This window comes from Myxocyprinus asiaticus, chromosome 43 (assembly GCF_019703515.2).
Source record: "Myxocyprinus asiaticus isolate MX2 ecotype Aquarium Trade chromosome 43, UBuf_Myxa_2, whole genome shotgun sequence".
Classification (NCBI taxonomy): Eukaryota; Metazoa; Chordata; class Actinopteri; order Cypriniformes; family Catostomidae; genus Myxocyprinus; species Myxocyprinus asiaticus.
Window position 1 is genome coordinate 13,381,546 of NC_059386.1, and position 20,966 is coordinate 13,402,511.

The 20,966-nt window shown below is 41.5% G+C and overlaps 1 protein-coding gene across 1 annotated transcript in view; it reads right to left on the reverse strand.

Annotated features, from left to right (window-relative positions):
- Positions 1-210: 210 nt before the first annotated feature.
- Positions 211-20,966, reverse strand: part of LOC127434011 (leucine-rich repeat transmembrane neuronal protein 4) — a 170,635-nt gene continuing 149,879 nt past the window's right edge. Inside the window, exon 3 of the mRNA XM_051686430.1 lies at positions 211-549. Within this exon, the coding sequence (XP_051542390.1) occupies positions 211-549 (339 nt within the window). The remainder of the gene's footprint in view (positions 550-20,966) is intronic.

Below are 20,966 nucleotides of genomic sequence, written 5' to 3' on the forward strand. Positions count from 1 at the left end.
ATTTGAAGTGTGCCATATGCCAGATACTTTTAGTCTCCAGCAATGTTTGTGGGAATGTTTTTTCACTTCAAGCAGTTAGCGTAGAAGAAGCCACAGCAGTATGCGCAGTTTCAGATGCACTGCTGCGGAAATGGTGGTGCAACACCACCCAGGCACAGCCTCCTTTCAAAACTTACCATCATGCCTTTCTTTTCGGGGGGGGGGGGTGCATTAGCGTCGAAAAGTGAGAGTACTGGTGGATCGTTCTGTAGTTGGATAGCTAATGGAGCGTTCTGTTGTGGGGTAAGGGATGCTGGACCCCTCGACGGGTGCTCTCAGGCTGGGTGGGGAGCAGGGCCCCATGGGGCCCTTGTTGACGGTGGGCACGGCAGGAAGGGCTACGGTCTGGATTGTGCTCCTCTCGCAAGGGGGAAGCTCCTCCAAGCCCTCCAGACTTTGCGGGGGACCCTCGTAGTTCATGTTAAGCCGCAGGGGTTGATGTGCCTGACAGTAGTCCACTATGGGCTGCTCGTACCTGTAGAAGGTCAAAGTGCTCATCTGGTGAGGGACCTGTAGATTGGTAGATAGCAGCAGGGAACAGAGTAGAGGTGGGGGGTAAAAGAGAGAAAAGACAGAAAAAGAATTGAGCTTTAGATCATTAATTTAAGTAATTAAACCATCCCTGACCACAGCAGTCATTAAATAGTCATCCAAATCATCCAAAAGCTAGTGAGCTGACTATCTAAACAGCTTTTAAAGCCTTCACAGGCATGCTCCCAATGCAAAGTCTGTTCCAAAATGTAGGTAGCAAATTTTTGATGTCGTACACCTAGTTTTGGCTGCATTATACAGACTGTTTACACTGTAAATTCGGTGACAGTAAGTCAAAAATTCTGCTGCTGCAATCAGTTTGTGCTTAACACAATTTGAACCACTGCCCCCAGTGGCCAAAGCAGGTGTTGTTGAAGGTATGAGCATTTGTGAGCTCCATTTGGATGGTGAAATGTCCACAGAGTGGCATCAAAAGTAAGTTGTATATTTATTTGTAAATGAAACAGGAATGCATATTTTATTAACCCTACCCACTAACTCAAACCCCAACCATAAACCTAACTGTCAGTGGAGTAAAATTTTAACAAAAAAATGCAACTTGCTAATCATGCTCACCATTGTTTGTCAACACAAATTACTTGGCCAAAGATATGACCAGAACTTCTGTCTCTTAGGTTGCTCATGCAACATGTCCTATCAGATGAAAAAATATCTGATGGGGGATGGCACGTGTTCGGAATTTCTGCAGAATGGGGTCAATTTCAGGATTTACCTGAACATTCGAAAAACATGTTGATTTCCCGTGTGATCACGTTGCATAATGAGGTAGCATGACATGTTTACTTTTAGGCAAACCCATAGTAACAAGCTCTGTGAAAAAATCTATTCAAGATGGCAAAAAAACAAGATACATTTTGCTTATCAATGTTTAATTCAACACCAAAAACTATAAAAACCTAGTTCAGTTTCATTTAAAATGGATAACTTCACACTAAATTTGTGTGTGCTATGTAATTTGTTTATGCTTATGAGAGTATGGCATCATTAGCTTAGCAACATGCTTATGTCAAACTCTACTGAAATCAATTGTAAGTCGAGTCACAAGTGTGTCTCCCGTGAAGAGCACAAAGTGGCTGCCAACGTAGAGCATTCTATTCCAGTAAATTATGAGGTTCTGTCTCAGTTAGGATGTTCCTAAAAGAAGACTTCTAAAGCAGCATTAAGACATAAGACTTAATGTCTTATTAAGAAAATGATTTTTTTGCAGTGAAGGTTTTGGATCAGAGCAACTGAGACATGCACACAGATAGAGCAAGTTGATGAATCTGTTAATCATTCCAACATCCCTCATTCCCACATCCTCCTCAGCCCACGCTCGCTCTTCCTCCTCTAAGCTCTGCTTCCATCTGCATTTAGAAGCTGCCTCGTGGCGCCACATTTTCAAAGAGGCACCGCGCTGCTAAGGGTAATAGCTTTTTACACCGAGTGCAAAACCCAGCATCTGTCTTGCTTCCCAGTGTGTGTGCTGTGCTTGGTGGTGACTCACTCTTTGTATATACAGGAGGCAGGATACACATGCATGCACACACACACACACACACACATGAACACCCTGCAGACTGCCACAGCTATTCCCATGATAAGTGACACAAGCAAATTCGACTTTCCTTTTCATGCCATCACACTGGTGGAGTCGCTGTGAGGAAACATGTCGCATCTGTATGCCTCATGTTCTCTCTTCCTCATGCTGTCATACACTAGGAATCGCAGTCAATCAATCATTGATTAGCTCTGCCACTATCCAGTTGAAAACACCAGCAATGATGATCACCAGTTAATAAACCAGCATGTTGTGTTTTGAAAACAAGCTTTTTAACTAGCTTACCAACAAGAACTACTAGCTTCAACAGAAAGACCATGCTAGTTTACCAAATTTTTTTGCTTCTTAACTTGCTTAGAGCAACCAGCAAGAGTTTCTTTGTCAACCAGCCTCACAAGAAAGACGATGCTGGTTTACCAGCACTATTTCTTCTTAACTAGCTTTACCAGCAAGAGTTCCTTGGTCAACCAGCTTCACCAAAAAGACCATGGTAGTTTACCAGCCTTTTAGAATCTTAACTAAATTAACTAGCAAGTGTTCCTTGGTCAACCAGCCTCACAAGAAAGACCATGCTGGTTTACCAGCACATTCCCTTATTAACAAGCTTACCCAGAAGGAGCTCACTGGTCAACCAGCTTCATCAAAAAGACCATGCTGGTTGACCAGCACTTTTGCTTACTAACTTAACCATCAAGAGTTCCTTGGTCAACCAGTCCCACAAGAAGGACCATGCTGGTTTCCTGGCACTTTCCCTTATTAAAAAGCTTACCAAGGAGGAGCACATTAGTTCCTTGGTCAACCAGCTTACCAGTAAAAAGCATGCTGTTTTACCAACACCTTTCCTTATTAACTAGCTTAACCTGCAAGAGCTCTTTGGTCAACCAGGCTCACCAGAAAGATCATGCTGGTTTACCAGCATTTTACTTATTAACTAGCTTAAGCAGCAAGAGTATCTTTGTCAAAAGTAAATGCAAAAGGTTTAAAATGAGAAGTAAACTAAAAAAAGAAAAAAAAGAAGAAAAAAAAGAAAAAGCAGTTAAAATAATCAATGCATATTTTCCATAATGTCTTTCACTTATGAACATAAGAATGATAATTAGTCATTTTCACTTCATATTAAAACCAATTTAACATTTCAGAGTAATGAACATCATATGCATCTACTGTTACTACAATATTTTCATATATGAAAAAATGCAACTTTTTCATGAATATTTTTGAATGATGTTAAAAACAAATCAGAGTTTTGAATTGATTCACTGAACCAAACAGTTTGAACAGATGCACAGATATAAATCGAACTAACCAACTCTAATGCTGTTTTTGCTACTGAAGTTTAAATTAGAGACAGTATTAAAAGAAAGGATTACAAAAGTACTGTCTAATGACCCTGTCTCAAGGCAACCAAATGGTCAAATATAAAAAAGCAATACATTGTGATATACAAGATGTTGCCATTTTTTTTACTATACTTTACTAACACAATCATTGTGAATATACAGTGAATATTCAATATTGCAAGCCACATTAAGCACATGCAAACAACACAAAGACAAATAATGCAGAGACAGAGTCTGCATGTATTTTCCCAAAAATAGCAGAGTTAATTGGTTTTAAAGGAGTGAATTAGAGAACGCTAGAGAAAGTGAAGAGCATGATCACTGTCACAGAGCACTAAGTAAACATTAGTGCAAGAGAGCTCTGCCGGTATGACAGTCGAATATGTTTTACAAAGAGACTCCTGACAGGAAACAAAACAAATAAAACAACTTCAAATGCAGGGTCGAAGCTCGAGTCATAACGAGATGCAATTTGTCAGTGGCTTGGGTTTTAAGCTAGGGTTTTGTATGCCACAATTAATCCACTTCCCCTAAGCTTTTTTAGGATTGTTGCCTGATGTGATTATTGCCGACCTGTGGTAGACCAGTATAGTGGGCAGGCCAATTGGATCACCATATTTTGCATTTTTAGATTATTGCCAAAGGATTATCTAATATTTTAAAGAGTAAATTTTGTTCATTGGGTAAATGCAAAAAGGTTTCTGTGAAGGGTAGGTACAGGGGTTCAGTATAAAAACAATAGAAGTCATTGGAAGTCCCCACGAAGAGTGAAAAAAATAAAAATTCTCATTTGCTATCAGAATGTCTAGCCCCATAGACTTCCATTGTCACTTTCCCACAACACATGCAAGAATACCCAAAAGGGACATGATAGAACTGTTTACATGGAGCAAATTCCAACAAGTATTGCATCAGTAGTACATAACCACAAGTTCAAGAAAAGTAGCCCGACCTCTAAAATGACAATATGAGCATGTAACAAAACTATGAGCTACACATTAATGCTTTTAAACCATCCAAATGCCTTGACCTATGACGGCCAGACTGATCTTACTGTGAATTCGGTGACAGTAGGTCAAATGTTCTGCTGCTGAAAACAGTCTGTGCTTAACGAAACCCAAACCACTGCCCCCACTGGACGAAGCTGGAAGTATTGTTTACGTTTAGGCATGTGTGAGCTCCAGATTCTGGGTGAATGGTTGTTTTTATTTGTAAATGATGTAATATAGTCAACAGGAATATGACTGAATCGTCCAATCAGGTATCACTTTCCTCATGAATATAAATTGCTTTTCCCCTGCCATCCTTTGTTTCGGATATTCGCCTCGTGCAGTGTTTGACTTACAGGAGGCTTATTTGGGTGTGCGTGCTTATGTGCGAGTGCATCAAAATTCACTGGTATTGGTACCGACAACTAAAAGTTTGGTATTGTGAAAAACCCTGCCTACAATGTATATTTAAATTGTGTATGGTAGATCTTACTATAATAGCATTATGAAAAAGTAGATCTCATGCCATAGTAGTGTGAGCACCCCTGCCCTAACCCAAACCCCAACCTTAAACCTAACTGGAGTAAAAATTTAATACAAGACAAGAAATGCATCCTCTGAATAAAGCTCACCATTGTTTATGTGAACGGAATTACTTCCTTGTTCCCATTGGACCAGAACACGTGTCTCAGAGCCTGCTCGCACAACTTGGTATCAGTAGTGCTAGTGGGAAATATGTTAAGATTTGGATAGATGCAAAAACGTCTAAATGGGGATGGCACTTGTCATTACTATGGAAGAATGGGGTTGACTTCAGGTACAATCCATAGCAACCTGTTGATTTCTTTCTTTCTTTCTTTTTTTTTTTTTTGCAGTGTGGGCCTATTACTTTATATCATATAGTGCTATGTTATTGCCATTGACAACTCTGCACTCTAGCTATCAGCATTGGCCATTGAAAACCCCATATTGATTAACTACTAGTACTCTGTATGATCTAGTTATTTTTTACAAATCTTATGACGCTTTCAGTAAGACAGTCTTCTAAGTAGCTATGCAGTCTACTGGCATCCAGGCAAAAAATACTTTGCTCTGCTCACTCTGCACAGGTCGAGACTGTCAACTGAGCTAAACTATTGTGCAATGGCAGAAGATTTTATTGTTTCTAATGAGTCATTGGTGTGTTTGAGATGGTTTCACTCAAAGATGGCCCATGTGGTGGGAACCTTTTGGCTTAGAAGACCCAATAGACATCACAGGGTATCAAGGTAAAAAGAGAGGAATGCTTGCCAAAACCCAAAATATTGCACTAGGTCCCAGGCAAAAAGAGAACCTGGGGAAGGTAGATTGATGTTATTAAATGTCTGTGCTGACTAAATTATGCGCTCAAGTTAAAGGAATGGAACAACATGAGGGTGAGTGACAGAATTTTTGGGTGAACTATGCCTTTAAAAGATGGACCAGAGGTAAAAAGCAGTCAACTGAAAAGCCAAATGCTTTGTTCACCACAAGGATGAAGTGTATATACTATTGTGAATGCAGTTCACTATACAAATGAATAGACATATAAATGATGAACAAGGTAAACCCCTGTACAATAAGGCAGACGTGATGTTTGCGGTGAATCAAACCTCTCTAATGAGCACTCAATGAAACCTTAGCATTATCCATCCACTTTCTCCTGCGCAAATGGACTCAATTTAACACACCTCTCTCTCAAAGCTATTCCTTCTGCCACTCCCTTCAGATCTGCACTCAAGTTGCATTGATTAATTATAATATATTAACTCTTGTTAATAATATATTAGCTGTTTGAGCGAATTCTGGACAAAGTGCAGGGATATAAATCTAACTTTAATGTGTGTGTGTGTGTGTGTGTGTGTGCCTGAGTGAGCGGGAAAGTGTGTGACATGTCTCGGAGGAGGGGCTCCTGTCTTAACCACACCTTTCAGCAAAGCAAAGTGATAGCCGATCACCACCTCAGCGTTTCCTCTGTTGAATTGTCAGCAGTGGGTCTGCTTTAATGGAATTACGGGTAAATCACAGATTGATACAGTCAGATTAACAGATTTATATTGGATTACACAGTTCTTTTAATGTGCCTTTTATGGAGATAAGATGATTTATAGTGCACTTGTCAAAGTTTTTATTATAGTGCATAAGTGTATGACTTATGGCTGTCAGTTGATAAAAAAAAATAAAAAAAATCAAATTAATTAATACAGCGGTTAATTAGTTACTTAATTTAATTAGTAAATAATTTAAATAATTTGATAATTTACTAGAAAGTATCATTACCATTTTTTTTTTTTTTTACCCCAACACATTCTTGGAAGTAACTTTGAGTACCATGTAAATACCATTAGGTCTAGGTATTGATACAGATTTCCTGATTCTATGTGATTCCAATTCAACAGCTCTCGATTTGATTCCATATCGATTCATATGGGTACATTTCTGTTACAATGTCCATTTTTCTTACATATGAAAGAAATTCTCTCTCAGCTAATGCTCTTAAAGGGATAGTTCACCCAAAAATGAAAATTCTCTCATAATTTACTCATCCTCATGCCATTCCAGATATGTATTTCTTTTTTTTTCTTCAGCAGAACACAAATGAAGATTTCTAGAAAAATATCTCAGCTCTGTAGGTCCATACAATGCAAGTGAATGGGTGCCAACATTTTTAAGCTCAAAGATTAAAGTAATCCATAAGACTCCAGTGGTTAAATCCATATCTTCTGAAGCGACATGATAGGTGTGGGAGAGAAACAGATCAACATTTAAGTCCAGTTTTACCATAAATTCTCCTCCTTGCCCAGTAGGTGGCGATATGCATGAAGAATGTGAATCACCAAAAACAAAAGCAGAATGTAAAAGTGAAAGTGGACAGTGATGGTAAAAAAGGACTTAAATATTGAACTGTTTCTCACCCACACCTATCATATCGCTTCAGAAGATATGGATTTAACCACCGGAGTCACATGGATTACTTTTATGCTGTGTTTCTGTGCATTTTATTGCTTCAAAATGTTGGCACCCATTCACTTGCATTGTGAGGACCTACAGAGCTGAGATATTCTTTTGAAATCTTTGTTTGTGTTGAGCAGAAGAAAGAAAGTCATACACATCTGGGATGGCATGAGGGGGAGTAAATGATGAGAGAATTTTAATTTTGGGTGAACTAATCCTTTAATTATAAAGGAACCTTCTAGGCAACCCTTCAAGGTACAATTCGAAAATATTAATTTTACAAATTATATTTTATCATCAGTTTTTCATCAAATTGGTCACATTTTAGCTTTTGAAAATGTTCAAATTGAGTCTATTCCATCAACTAAAGCCTTGAAATTGCATATATTGTTGCATATATATTTTATGTTACATTTTTATTGTTTACTTGCATAATTTGTTCAATTTACAAGTATTTACATTGATATGTAGAACACGGGCTTAATCGGTACTGTCTCTTTATGACTAGCGGCATCAGCCAGTAAGCACATATAACAAGAGAAGAGCATAATTTCTTTAGTGCATCCATGTGTGATTAGAATTAAATGTTTATTTTTTGTTGTTTGTAATCAACAACTGACTGTAAAAAAAAACAGAAAGGGTATTAAAAGAGATATTATTCAATGACATGTGGATCCGTGGATCTCGTCTTTGGACACACAGAACGAGTTACACCAAACTTTTACTCTCAACATGAAGTGAAATGACCACTGTGCTAATAACTTCTCCACTATACTACTCAATCACGGGTGAGTGAAATCTGAACATTTACTAGTCAGTGGATAATAATAGACATTTTTAGTCGCATTGCATGTGATTTGGTTGAACATGAGAGTGATTTACTTGCATAATAGATGGTTGCCGCATAGAGTTAAAAATCGATCTTGAGATTTAAGAATCTACATCGAGATCATTCAAACGAAGATCACGATGCATTAGAAAATCAATATTTTTAACCATGCCCTAAATACCATGGTACATGAATTTCAGTGCCTGATACCATCACTGCACTATGCAGGGTTGGGAGGGATACTTTTGAAATGTATTCCACTGCAGATTACAGACTCATGCTGTAAAATGTAATTTGTAACATATTCCGTTAGATTACTCAAGGTCAGTAACATATTCTAAATACTTTGGATTACTTCTTCAGCACTGGTAGATTTTTTCACTTGTTTTGACTATAAAAACTCTTCCAGTACAGTAAGACAAAATACACATGTTAAAAATACATTCTCTGAAAAACCTAAATATCTTATGCAGTGTTGTTTCTAAAACAAGATAAATCAAACTGATCTTATTTTAAGGATTTTTAGATATTTTTACAGGAAAACAATACAAAAATTATTATCAAGAATATGATTTTTGCCCTAATATCAAAAGTCTTACTAGAAAAAAGAAATTATGATCCAACGTGAATTTTCTTGATAAAAAAATATGACCGTGCATGTAAAATGGCTAGAAATAGCATTTTAGCTTAGCATAAAGCTGACAATTTACACAAGGTTTATTTCTATTTCTTCTGATCCAAACTTACTTCAAACTTTCTTCTCTGTCTGCTCGTATGAATGTAACACATCATAAGAAAGTGTTTCACCGCTGTTCAAATGCACTTTGGATCGCATCATTTATATGTATAAATGTTTTCCATCTGAAAGGACTAAATATTAAATGAAACAAATGACAATAAAATGTAAAGTAATCTCTTCAGTAATCAAAATACTTTTTGAATGTAACTGTATTCTAATTACCAATGATTTAAATTATAACTGTAGTGGAATACAGTTACTTATATTTTGTATTTTAAATACGTAATCCCGTTACATGTATTCCATTACTCCCCAACCCTGGCACTATGCTACCCAAAGTACTTTTCTGCAAGGGATATACTAATATTTTTGACAAGGAAAGCCCTTAAATGAAGGCTTAATGTGGTAGGTGTGTCTATTCAAAGCTTTGCATTTCAAAAAGTGACTTTAGAAATGAATATATTGTTTGGTGTATTTTCAGCAAGAAATATCAGCAATCCATTTTCCAGTCATGTCAGTCAATCTGTCTGACAATGATTTAGGCCATGTCAACACTAATCCTCGGAGGAATTAAGTCATACAGTTTTTGAACAATATGAAGGTGAGTAAAAAATAACAGACTTTTCATTGTGTGAACTATACCTTTAAATTAACAGCCCTAAAAACCATTGTCAGTGTTAATCAGACAAGTGGTCAAGCTCAATTTTTACAGATAAGGTGTAAATACTTTCTATTCATCGTTTGTCACGTCTCTCATGTTTTGTCCCTTATCCCTGGTGCCTTCATTTCATGTGGTACATATTGTGATGTTTCTTAACTCACTGTCTGCTGCCCCATTACCCAGATGACAACACCGCGGCCAATTATAGTCAAATTGCTGTGCCGTTTGTCCATTGCAGGCGAATGTGAAAACAGGGACTTATCAGTATGTGAGCGATGTGATGTCTTTGCCATTCCTGGTTATTTAGAGCTTAACAGGAAATTTGTGTGCCCCGGCCACTAGCAATGCAAATAAGCATGCTTGTGTCGCATGTTAAAGCCATACAGTCAAGCTAACACTTTTATGTGTTGCATGTTGCTGGCCTTAGAAGCTTGCCAAATTAGCTGACAATGGCAGCTCATAGACTGCGTGCCAAGCACCGCAAAGTATCCATAGGATTCTTTTTTCTTTTTCTTTCAAATATTCAAGGCAAAACCTGGCCATTATAAGAAAAACATTATTGCAGTGCATCCATGAAAGAAAAAAAATGCAATGCAACAATGTATTTGCCATGTTTCAGAGGCTAAATAAAGAAAATGACGTTCAACATCTGTACACTTTTGTCATACTGCAGTAATGGTACATGCACAGTATGGAATCTGTGAGCTCTTAAGTTAATAGGATGACAAGAATGATAAACAATATTAAACCACTTGTGAGCGAGTGACTTCCATGCACAAACCAATTATTCGCATTTACAAGCACATCTGCATGTAATGGGAGAATGCATGACTAAATTCGAGAGAATGTTTCAGCACTAAACATGCACATTGTGCAGTTGTGACTTTGCTGCATTTGGTAAGAAGTTTATGTTTGTTTACCAAAGGAGGACAGAGGCACCAGTGCGGGAAGCGCAATTATGAATATTCTTCAGTGGTTTGGCAGATGTACCTTTGTCGTTGTCGAGAGAGTTTAAAGAGTCCCTGAAAAGGCTTAAAAGCCATTGCATGCATACTTGTGTGTGCGTTGTATCAGTATGTGTGAAACATTTATGTGGCTGTGGCATACAGAAGCAGATGACACAAATATTGCATGGGGAGCCAGTGTGACACTAAAGCCACCAGGCACACTTTCAATGAAGTAAAACACATGTCTGAGGACGAGTTTGCCTGAGCACCATGGAATTCAAACAAACAGGAGGGGAAGACGTGCTTAACAGAGAAAAGGGAATTTTGGGCTGCCACAACCTTGACAAGTGTTTACTTTCCATTTATATAACAGATGAACTCATACATTATCTATCAGAAAGCTGATAGGGTTGCCAGCATGTATCCAACAAATCTCTATGCATTGGTCTTTAAGAGTTGGAATAAAATGTTGGTGTAGTTTGTATTTTTATGCTTGTATGCTTAAAGGAGTAGTTCAACCAAAAATGAAAATTGTCAACATTTATGACAACCCATATACAAATCTTCCCAAGATTTGAGATCTCTGGCAGAGGGAAAGATTTTCAGCAATTAATGATTAAAATTTCAGTCTGTTCCTTACACAAAAGCTATCATATGGCTTTAGAAGACTTCACATGGAAGTCACATAGACTACTTTCATAGCACTTTTATAGTACTTTTTGGAGCTTGACATCCCCTGTTCTACTTTCTTTGTACAATCTAAAAAATTTAAGAAACCACAATCAAAAAGAGTTTAACTGCAGTTTTAAATCTTAAATGGTGCAAAAGTTACAGTCTGCAGTCATAAGTTCGATAAACAGTTCGTTGTCAACTACGGAGCCCCTTAGAGGACAGGGAGGGATTTTTTTTGCATTCCTTTGCAATACATTTGGTTTCCCTCAGAAATAATTAGCCATGTCTTTACTACAGTAACAATAGTTTAACTTTTATTTGTGGTAAAATCTTAGTAATAATAAGATTAACCATGGTTACTGCAGTCATGGTTACTACAATATTACTATAGTAAAACCATGGTTTCCGACTTCAAGCAGTGTTCCAGTTATTATTTTCAAGTCAGATGTGGGAAAATCCCAAGTCCTGAGTTATCTGGAACGCACCATTAGCCCAAAATATACTTCGATTTTGACGAGAACACTCAGCGTCTGCATAAAGTCGAACGGAACCTGTCAAAGTATACTTTGTATTACTGTGTGCGCATACACAGGTGGTTAATGCATGTGTGCTATAAGACACCGGAATATTTCTCCTCAGGATTTTAGAATCATAAAGATGTCTTTTATTATTTTCAAGTCAGTGGTGGGAAAATCGTCATGGTTACTGGTGTAACCTCCGTTCCCTGAAGGAGGGAACGAGACGTTGGTGTCGATGTAGTGACACTAGGGGTCACTCTTGGGAGCCCGAGACACCTCTGGTCTTTGATAAAAGGCCAATGAAAATTGGCGAGTAGTATTTGCATGCCACTCCCCCGAACATACGGGTATAAAAGGAGCTGGTATGCAACCACTCATTCAGGTTTTACGCTGAGGAGCCGATATAAGGTCCGGCCATTTCAGCGGGTAGTTCAGCGTTGTGGCAGGAGGGACCAACGTCTCGTTCTCTCCATCAGGGAACGGAGGTTACGCCAGTAACCATGACGTTCCCTATCTGTCACTCACTCGACGTTGGTGTCGATGTAGTGACACTAGGGGTCCCTATACAAAACGCCACAAGGCTGAACTGTGTTACATGAACTGGCGGTGTGTGGTGGGCAGACTTGCTGTGTGCCTCATAGCCAGCACACCAGGTCGACACGTAACCACCCCCAACACAGTTATGAGTGTCGAACGGCCCTTTTTGGGGACAAGTCGACTACCCAGAGATAGAGACAGGCTTAACCCAGTCGTGGCCTCTTTCCCCTTCTCTTTTTCCACTCCCTAAAAAAGAAGGGGGATTATCCGACTGGGCCGCCAGGTCTAGTCGGGGGTGTCCCTCCCAAGGGGAGGACACCGCGGAGACCACACCTCGCCCCAAGAGAGGGGGGGAAATTTAAGTGGAAGAATACATCACATGGTCTTTCCAACCATGTGGAGAGCCTTCAAGGTAGATCCTGCCCAATGGGGGAGGAGTTACTACAACATGGAGACTGGGGCAGAGGGGCTCTGCCCAAGGAAGACGCAGTTTGCCAGCAGGGAAATGAATTAGCGGAAGATATAGATCGCATGGGGTTAGCCTTACAGGGAACCGCCACATGCGGAGCACCTACCCCAGAACCAGGCTCTTAGTTAGCGCGTGTACTGGGCCGGCAGCAAGTCTCTCCGAAAACTCGACTGCCACAGGGCTCGGAGGAAGTCAACCAGGGAACAACTTTTGTGAACACTATTGGGAATTAACAGCGCACGTCTTCAGCTCAAAAGGAGGTGGAAGGCGCTATGTGCAAGCGATACACCCGGCCGGCTATCCCGGGCTTATCCGCTTGTGTTGCGTGCCACTACCTGGGACGAAACCGGTTCCACCTGGAGGTTGTAGAACCTTGCAAAGGTGTTGGGAGTTGCCCAGCCCACTGCTCTGCAAATGTCTGTTAGAGAGGCACCTCTGGCCAGGGCCCAAGAAGCCGCTACACCACGGGTAGAATGGGCTCGTAGCCCTACCGGGGGCGGCATGTTTTGGGTGAGGTATGCCATAGTTATAGTGTCAATGAGCCAGTGGGCGATCCTCTGCTTGGAGACAGCGCTTCCTTTCCGCTGTGCACCAAAGCAGACAAAGAGCTGCTCAGAGACTCTAAAGCTCTGTGTGCGATCCAAATAGATGCGTAAAGCACGCACCGGACACAGCAACGACAGGGCTGGGTCTGCCTCCTCCTGGGGCAGTGCTTGCAGGTTCACCACCTGGTCCCTAAAAGGAGTGGTGGGAACCTTGGGCACATAGCCCGGTCGGGGTCTCAGGATCACGTGAGAATAGCCCGGACCGAACTCCAGGCACGTTTCGCTGACAGAGAATACTTGCAGGTCACCTACCCTCTTGATGGAAGTGAGCGCAGTCAGGAGGGCAGTCTTCAAGGAGAGTGCCTTAAGCTCAGCTGACTGCAAAGCTCAAAGGGGGCTGTCTGTAGACCCTGAAAATCTACAGAGGTCCGATGAGGGAACGAGGCGTGGCCTGGAGGGATTCAGCCTCCTGGCGCCTCTTAGGAACCTGATGATCAGATCATGCTTCCCTAAGGACTTACCGTCGACTGCGTCGTGGTGTGCTGCTATGGCAGCAACGTACACCTTCAAGGTGGAAGGGGACAGCCTCCCTTCCAACCTCTCTTGCAGGAAGGAAAGCACTGATCTGACTGCGCATCTCTGGGGGTCTTCCCAACGGGAAGAACACCACTTAGCGAACAGACGCCACTTAAAGGCATACAGGCGCCTCGTAGAGGGAGCCCTAGCCTGAGTGATCGTGTCTACCATCACAGGTGGGAGACAGCTTAGGTCTTCCGCGTCCCGTCCAGGGGGCAGACATGGAGATTCCAGAGGTCTGGGCGCGGGTGCTGGATGGTGCCCCTTCGCTGAGAAAGAAGGTCCTTCCTCAGGGGAATTTGCCTGGGGGGAGCTGTCGCGAGGAGCGTGAGGTCCGAGCACCACGTCTGGGCGGGCCAGTAGGGTGCTTACCAGGACGGGGAAAATGCATATTTGCAAATGCCAGGGGACCAGTTGTGTGCCAGCGCATCTATGCCGAGGAAGGCCTTGGTCAGGGCGTACCAGAGCGGGCAGTGGGGAGGATTCTTGGGAGGCGAACAGGTGCACCTGTGCCTGTCGAATTGACTCCAAATCAGCTGGACCACCTGAAGGTGGAGTCTCCACTCTCCCTTGAGGGTAACCTGTTGTGACGGCGCGTCCGCTGAAGTGTTGAGGTTGCCCGGGATGTGAGTGGCTTGCAGCGACTTGAGGTGCTGCTGATTCCGTTGGAGGAGACGGCGGGCAAGTTGTGACATACAGCGGGAGCGCAGACCGCCTTGGCGGTTGACATATGCTACCGCTGCCGTGCTGTCTGTCCGAACTAGCACGTGATTGCCCTGGATCAACGGCCGGAACCTCCGCAGGGCGAGCAGAATTGCCAGTAACTCAAGGCAGTTGATGTGCCAACGCAGCCTCGGACCCGTCCAGAGGCCGGCGGCTGCATGCCCGTTGCCAACAGCGCCCCAGCCCGTTTTGGAGGCATCTGTCGTGACCACGACGCGCCTGGAGACCAGTTCTAGGGGAGCACCTGCTCGTAGAAACGAGAGGTCGGTCCAAGGGCTGAAAAGACGGTGACAGACCGACGTAATGGCCAGGCGGTTTGTCCCATGGCGCCATGCCCGTCTGGGGACTCGAATCTGGAGCCAGTGCTGAAGCGGCCTCATATGCATCAACCCGAGCAGGGTGGCCACCGCCGAGGATGCCATATGCCCCAGGAGCCTCTGAAAAAGTTTCAGTGAAACCGCTGTTTTCTGTTTGAACGCCTTCAAACAGCCCAGCACCGACTGGGCGCGCTTGTTCGTAAGGTGCGCCGTCAAGGAGACTGAGTCCAACTCCAAACCGAGAAAAGAGATGCTCTGAACCGGGAGGAGCTTGCTCTTTTCCCAGTTGACCCAAAGCCCTAGTCAGCTGAGGTGTGAGAGCCCCAGGTCCCTGTGTGCGCATAACACATCTCGAGAGTGAGCTAAGATTAGCCAGTCGTCGAGATAGTTGAGAATGCGAATGCCCACCTCCCTTAACGGGGCAAGGGCAGCCTCTGCGATCTTCATAAAGACACGAGGAGACAGGGACAGGCCGAAAGGGAGGACTTTGTACTGATACGCCTGACCCTTGAATGTGAACCGCAGGAAGGGTCTGTGTTGAGGAACGATCGAGAAGTGAAAGTACGCATCCTTCGGGTCTACCACCGCGAACCAATCTTGATGCCGGACACTCGCTAGAATGCGTCTTTGCGTCAGCATCTTGAATGGGAGTCTGTGTAAAGCCCAGTTCAGTACTCGCAGGTCCAAGATTGGCCGCAAACCACCGCCTTTTTTCGGTACAATGAAGTAGGGGCTGTAAAATACCTTCCTTCATCTCGGCTGGAGGGACAGGTTCTATCGCGTCCTTCCGTAGGAGGGTAGTGATCTCCAAGCAAGGTAGCAGCGTTTTTGTCTTTCACCAAGGTGAAGTGGACACCGCTGAACCTGGGCAGATGCCCGGCGAAGTGAATTGCGCAGCCGAGTCGGACGGTCCGGACCAGCCCTCGTGACGGACTGGAAGGCGCAAGCCATGCGTCCAAGTTCCACGCAAGGGGGACCAAAGGGACAACGTCATCGGATGTACCGGCAGGTGGGGCCTCGCGGCGGGGTGGAGCTCAAGGTGCCACACCACATTGTGGCCGTGCTGAGTCCGAGGACATGGCCTCAAACCCGTGGGTAAAAGGACCGAGGCGGGAGCCTCTGGGGTTGCTCGCTTTCTCACGAAGGCGAGCCGCGACCGCAACGTTGCCATGGACATATTCTCGCAATGAGAACATGACCATCCACGAACGCTGTCTCTGCGTGAGCAGTGCCCAGCCACGAAAGACAGTGATCGTGACCGTTAGAAGGCGAGAGATAATGAGCACAACCAGGAATAACACACAATCGGAAAAGCATCTTTAAAAAGACGTGTCTTTAAAAAGACGTTCCGTGTGTGCGCTCTTTTAATATCTACTCTTTAAGAGGGGAAAAATGCTCTTTCAGAAAATATACTCTCTAGATTTAATATATACTCTTTTAGAGGGGAAAAATGCTCTTTCAGAAAATATACTCTCTAGTTTTTCTGCCGAAGCTCCCAGGGGCATTCTCTGCAGTGCACCAGTGCAGAGGAGGGAGAAGCCGCTGAAATGCGCCATCAGATCCAGCAGAGGTGAATGAACAGTAGTATTCAGCTCAGTGAGTATGACCGTTCGGCTCCGAAGAGAAAATCTGAATGAGTGGTTGCATACCAGCTCCTTTTATACCCGTATGTTCGGGGGAGTGGCATGCAAATACCACTCGCCAATTTTCATTGGCCTTTTATCAAAGACCAGAGGTGTCTCGGGCTCCCGAGAGTGACCCCTAGTGTCACTACACCGACACCAACGTCGAGTGAGTGACAGATAGGGAACCCGAGTTCCGAGTTGTCTCAAATGCACCATTAGCCCAAAGTATACTTCGATTTTGACGAGAACGCCCAGCGTCTTCATAAAGTCAACATGAGCCTGTCAAAGTATACCCCATATTATTGTGAGCGCATACACAGACAGTTGATGCATGTGTGCTATGACTGCTATGAGACACTGAACTATTTCTCCTCAGGAGTTTAGACTCATGAAGATGTCTTTTATAGTGCTTCAGACTCGAGTTATACAAATGCAGTTATCTCCTGACTTCCTCACACATGCGCTCTTGACATGCACACCTTCATCTCCTGATGTTTACCGGCAATTACATATTCTTCTAGCATTCCTTTTTGACAGCAACTGCTCAAATGTGAGTGTTGCCACCTTGTGGACCCACTGATTAGTGCAAATAATCCCAGGCACATGCACGGTAAAAGACGCCTGGTTAGAAAAATCTAAGAGATCTGCATCACACGTCTTGTACGTGGACGCTCAGCATCTGACCGAAGTACACTTTGGGATTTTTTCTAACCGTGCATTGTTGAACGTGCAGAATGTGCATGTGCCTGGAATTATTTGCACTAATTAGTGGTCCACAAAGGTGTTGCTGTCACGAAGAAGGGCTAGAAGAAGACGTATTTGCAGGAAAACAATAGGAGACAAATGTGGAAACAACAACAGTGGATGTGCACGTCAAGAATGCATGTGTGAGGAAGTCAGGAGATACCTGCATTTGTATAAATCGAGTCTGACATTTTTATGTCTAAACTCCTGAGGATAAATAGTCCAGTAACTCATATCAGCCGTAGCACTCTTGGTCAAATTGAGTATACTTTGAAAGGCTTGCTTTCGACTGTACCCAGACGCTAAGCGTTTGTGTCAAAAACGAAGTATACTTTGGGCTTAAGGGGCTCTGTATTCAAACACTGAATTTAATTGCTAATGAAAAAACAAAAAAAAAACAAGTTGAAACTCTGAAAATTATTGTGACAAGTTAAATGGATGGAAATAAAGATGCTGTTATAATATAATGGTGGATTTTGTGTGTGTGTGTTTTACGGAAATTAGAAAATCAATGGCTTGGAATGAGGAGGGTGAGCAAATGATGACTAACTATTCCTAAGGATTACTGAAAGCCTAGTTAATTGGACAAAGTCCTAAAATTCTTAATTAAGTTTGTGTTTATGGCAACAGAGAAGATATGATCCAGCATGTAATTTATGAACAGCATCGTTACTCATCCACTACACATCACAATGTTTCTATGCTCCTTTTGAGACCATAATCTTTTGAAGAGGTAAGCTCCGTCTGCACGCCCAAAACTGCTGTGTCCATCCATCTGAATCTACTCTCATCTTCACTTTGTCTTGTTGATGAATATTTCCAAAAAAGGTAAAAAGGGTTTTTGGCTCTATAGCAGCCGCCCATCAACTTTTAATCAGGGATATTGAAAAGGAATGTGTGAACGGAGCTTTTTAAGCCTGGGCTAATCAGACATGCCTCACTGAATTGGACCCAAGCCAGGCCTGTGTGAAGACCCTTCTCTGTCTCTTTCTTTCTTTCTTTCTTTTTCTGTCTGTCTTTCTTTCTTTCTTTCTTTCTCTCTCTCTCTCATTTGATTTCATTTCAGAGAGGCAGATCACTTTAAATGAGCCATTCTATCTGGAAAAGCACACTCAGAATAAGCCCTGTCTGAAGATGCTTCTGTCTGAAAAGGATCGATGCAGATTGTCTCTACCACCTGTGAATTTAAGCAGAATCCTGGCTTTCTGCTTCAAGGTGCTGCTGAGAAAGAAGTACAAAAATGTGTTACTGTTCTTTGGTAAACAGATAAATCCCTAATTCTAATAAATGGAGCTGTACACAACAAGTTGTGCTCTGCAGGTTCAGTGTTCTTGGTAAATATATTTGTTTTATTTATTTATCTGTTAAGTAGGCTTCTCTCCACTTTTTCTATGACATTATTTTTGCCTCTTAAAGGTGAAGTGTGAAATTTCACAAAGGTCATGCATTTTTATAATTGTTCTGTCCTTCTTTCACTAGGTGTTTGAAAAATGTATAATTTTTATTTATTATTTTCCAGTGTGGTGCTGCTAGTAGTGTAGACATTTCATAATTCACATTTACCTATAAACAGATAGTTGACAAAAACCTGGACATTAACTATTTTTAACATAACTGATATGTTTTATTTTAGTTGCAGGTGACGGGCAACATTTCTGTGTTTTTTTATTTTATTTTTATATTTGACCAATTTTAACTTTTGCAGTTCACTTAAAGGAATACTTCACACAAATATGAAAATTCTGTCCTAATTTACTCACCCTTTTGTCATTCCAAACCAATATAACCTACTGCTTTCTTATGCAGGACACAAACAGATAATTTGTAATGAATGTCCCAATCCGTAATTTTAAGACAGTGAAATATGATAGAGCTTTAAAGCTTAAAATGAGATCCGAAAGTATCATAAAAGTTGTCAGTGTGGCTTGTGCATCATATTGGAAGTCTTCTGAAGGCAAACAATCAGTCCTGGTGAGAAACAACCTGAAATGAAAATCTTGATGTCTGTTGCGAAAGAAAGTCATACACGTTTGGAACGACATGAGGGTGAGTTAATTATGACAGAATTTTCATTTTAGGTTGAACAGTTTATTTAAATAGTCCTGCAGTTTGACATTATTAAAAGTACAAATATTCCAAGTGGACTTTAATTGAAAATGAACTCATAAAAAATACATTTATAATAATTATACAAGAAATAGGAAAAATTTATTTAATGGGGTAGTGTGTCATTTCTGTGGCAATTTCTGTGAGATGCACCACTTCTACACGTTTGTGGCTTTCCAAATAATAGGGTGGATTTTGATTCATTGTTCATTTTGATTTCATTCAGTGATTCGTCCAGTGACCATTTCAGGACATTGCATATTTACTCCAGTAGGTGGCGACAAAGTAATTCAGTCATTGACTCTACTGAACCAGAGTCATTCACCATATAAACAATGGAAGTGATCGTGATCGAGAATGATTGTTCACTTATGACAATATAAGAATCGTTAAAAAACACTGATTCATCACTAGTTCAAAGCAGTTTAGAAAGCTTGTTGTGCTTAATGCTTTGGCTTCTTTTGGAACTTTTTTCACTGGTGATGAAGAAATGCACAAGGTACATCCAACTAACTGGCCTATTAAAAACAATACTGACAAACATGCTGTTGTTCCGTACATCAGAACAACTGTTCCTCGTGCCTACAGCCAATAACAGTCATGCTGATATATGGAACAACAGCACTCTTGCATGTGTGATATTGCTTAATTATATTGTTCATACTGTACATTATATCAAGATTTAATTTGATAGATTTGATAATACTTTATTAATATCATGCACAAAGGTAATCATAATTTGCCTTCGAGTTATTTCATAACCTTCACATTAAAAAAATCCCACTGAGATAGGTGGGCTCAAGTTCAAAACCCAAATACCGTACAAACAACATAATTTGCAGCAAAAACACACACGCACGCACCTTCAATTTTCTAAATCAGCCCACTTTCATTTACAGATTACAACGCTGGGAGAGGGTAGAGGACGTGTAGAACTGATATGTAATTATATTCTGGTGTAATATCTCTCCCACTCTCCTTGCCTGGTGTGTGATTACATTAGCAAAGAGCTACAGCGCTTGCCTGATCTGCCTGCTGTGCATGGCGCTGGGTTTGTTAACTTCAACGTGTGTACGTGTGTTTGTGCACTCTTTCATGGGTTCTCTACTGCGAGGTCTGAGCCACTAATCTAAATTAAAATGATAACTACAACTTATTTGTCAGTGATTAAGATTGTACAGTATAATATTAATTAAGGGGCGTATGTTTTTATCTACAGAAATCATTAGCACAAGCCAGAAATGAGTGGGAAAAGTGCCTTGAAGGTGAGTGCTTAGGTGAGCATAAATGTCTTATCATTACAAAAAAATATTATGTCATGATATGGGTAATTTTATATTATGGCAATGTATACTGTATATCATGATATAAATGGTATAGAAAAATATCTGCAGTCACACGGTATATAGCCTGCCATCATACCGTCCAACCCGATACACATGCAAATCTTTCTAAAGGATGAAGCAAACGTATGCACACCAAACCTTGCAGAATGTTACATATGTATTATTCATTTTACCTCATA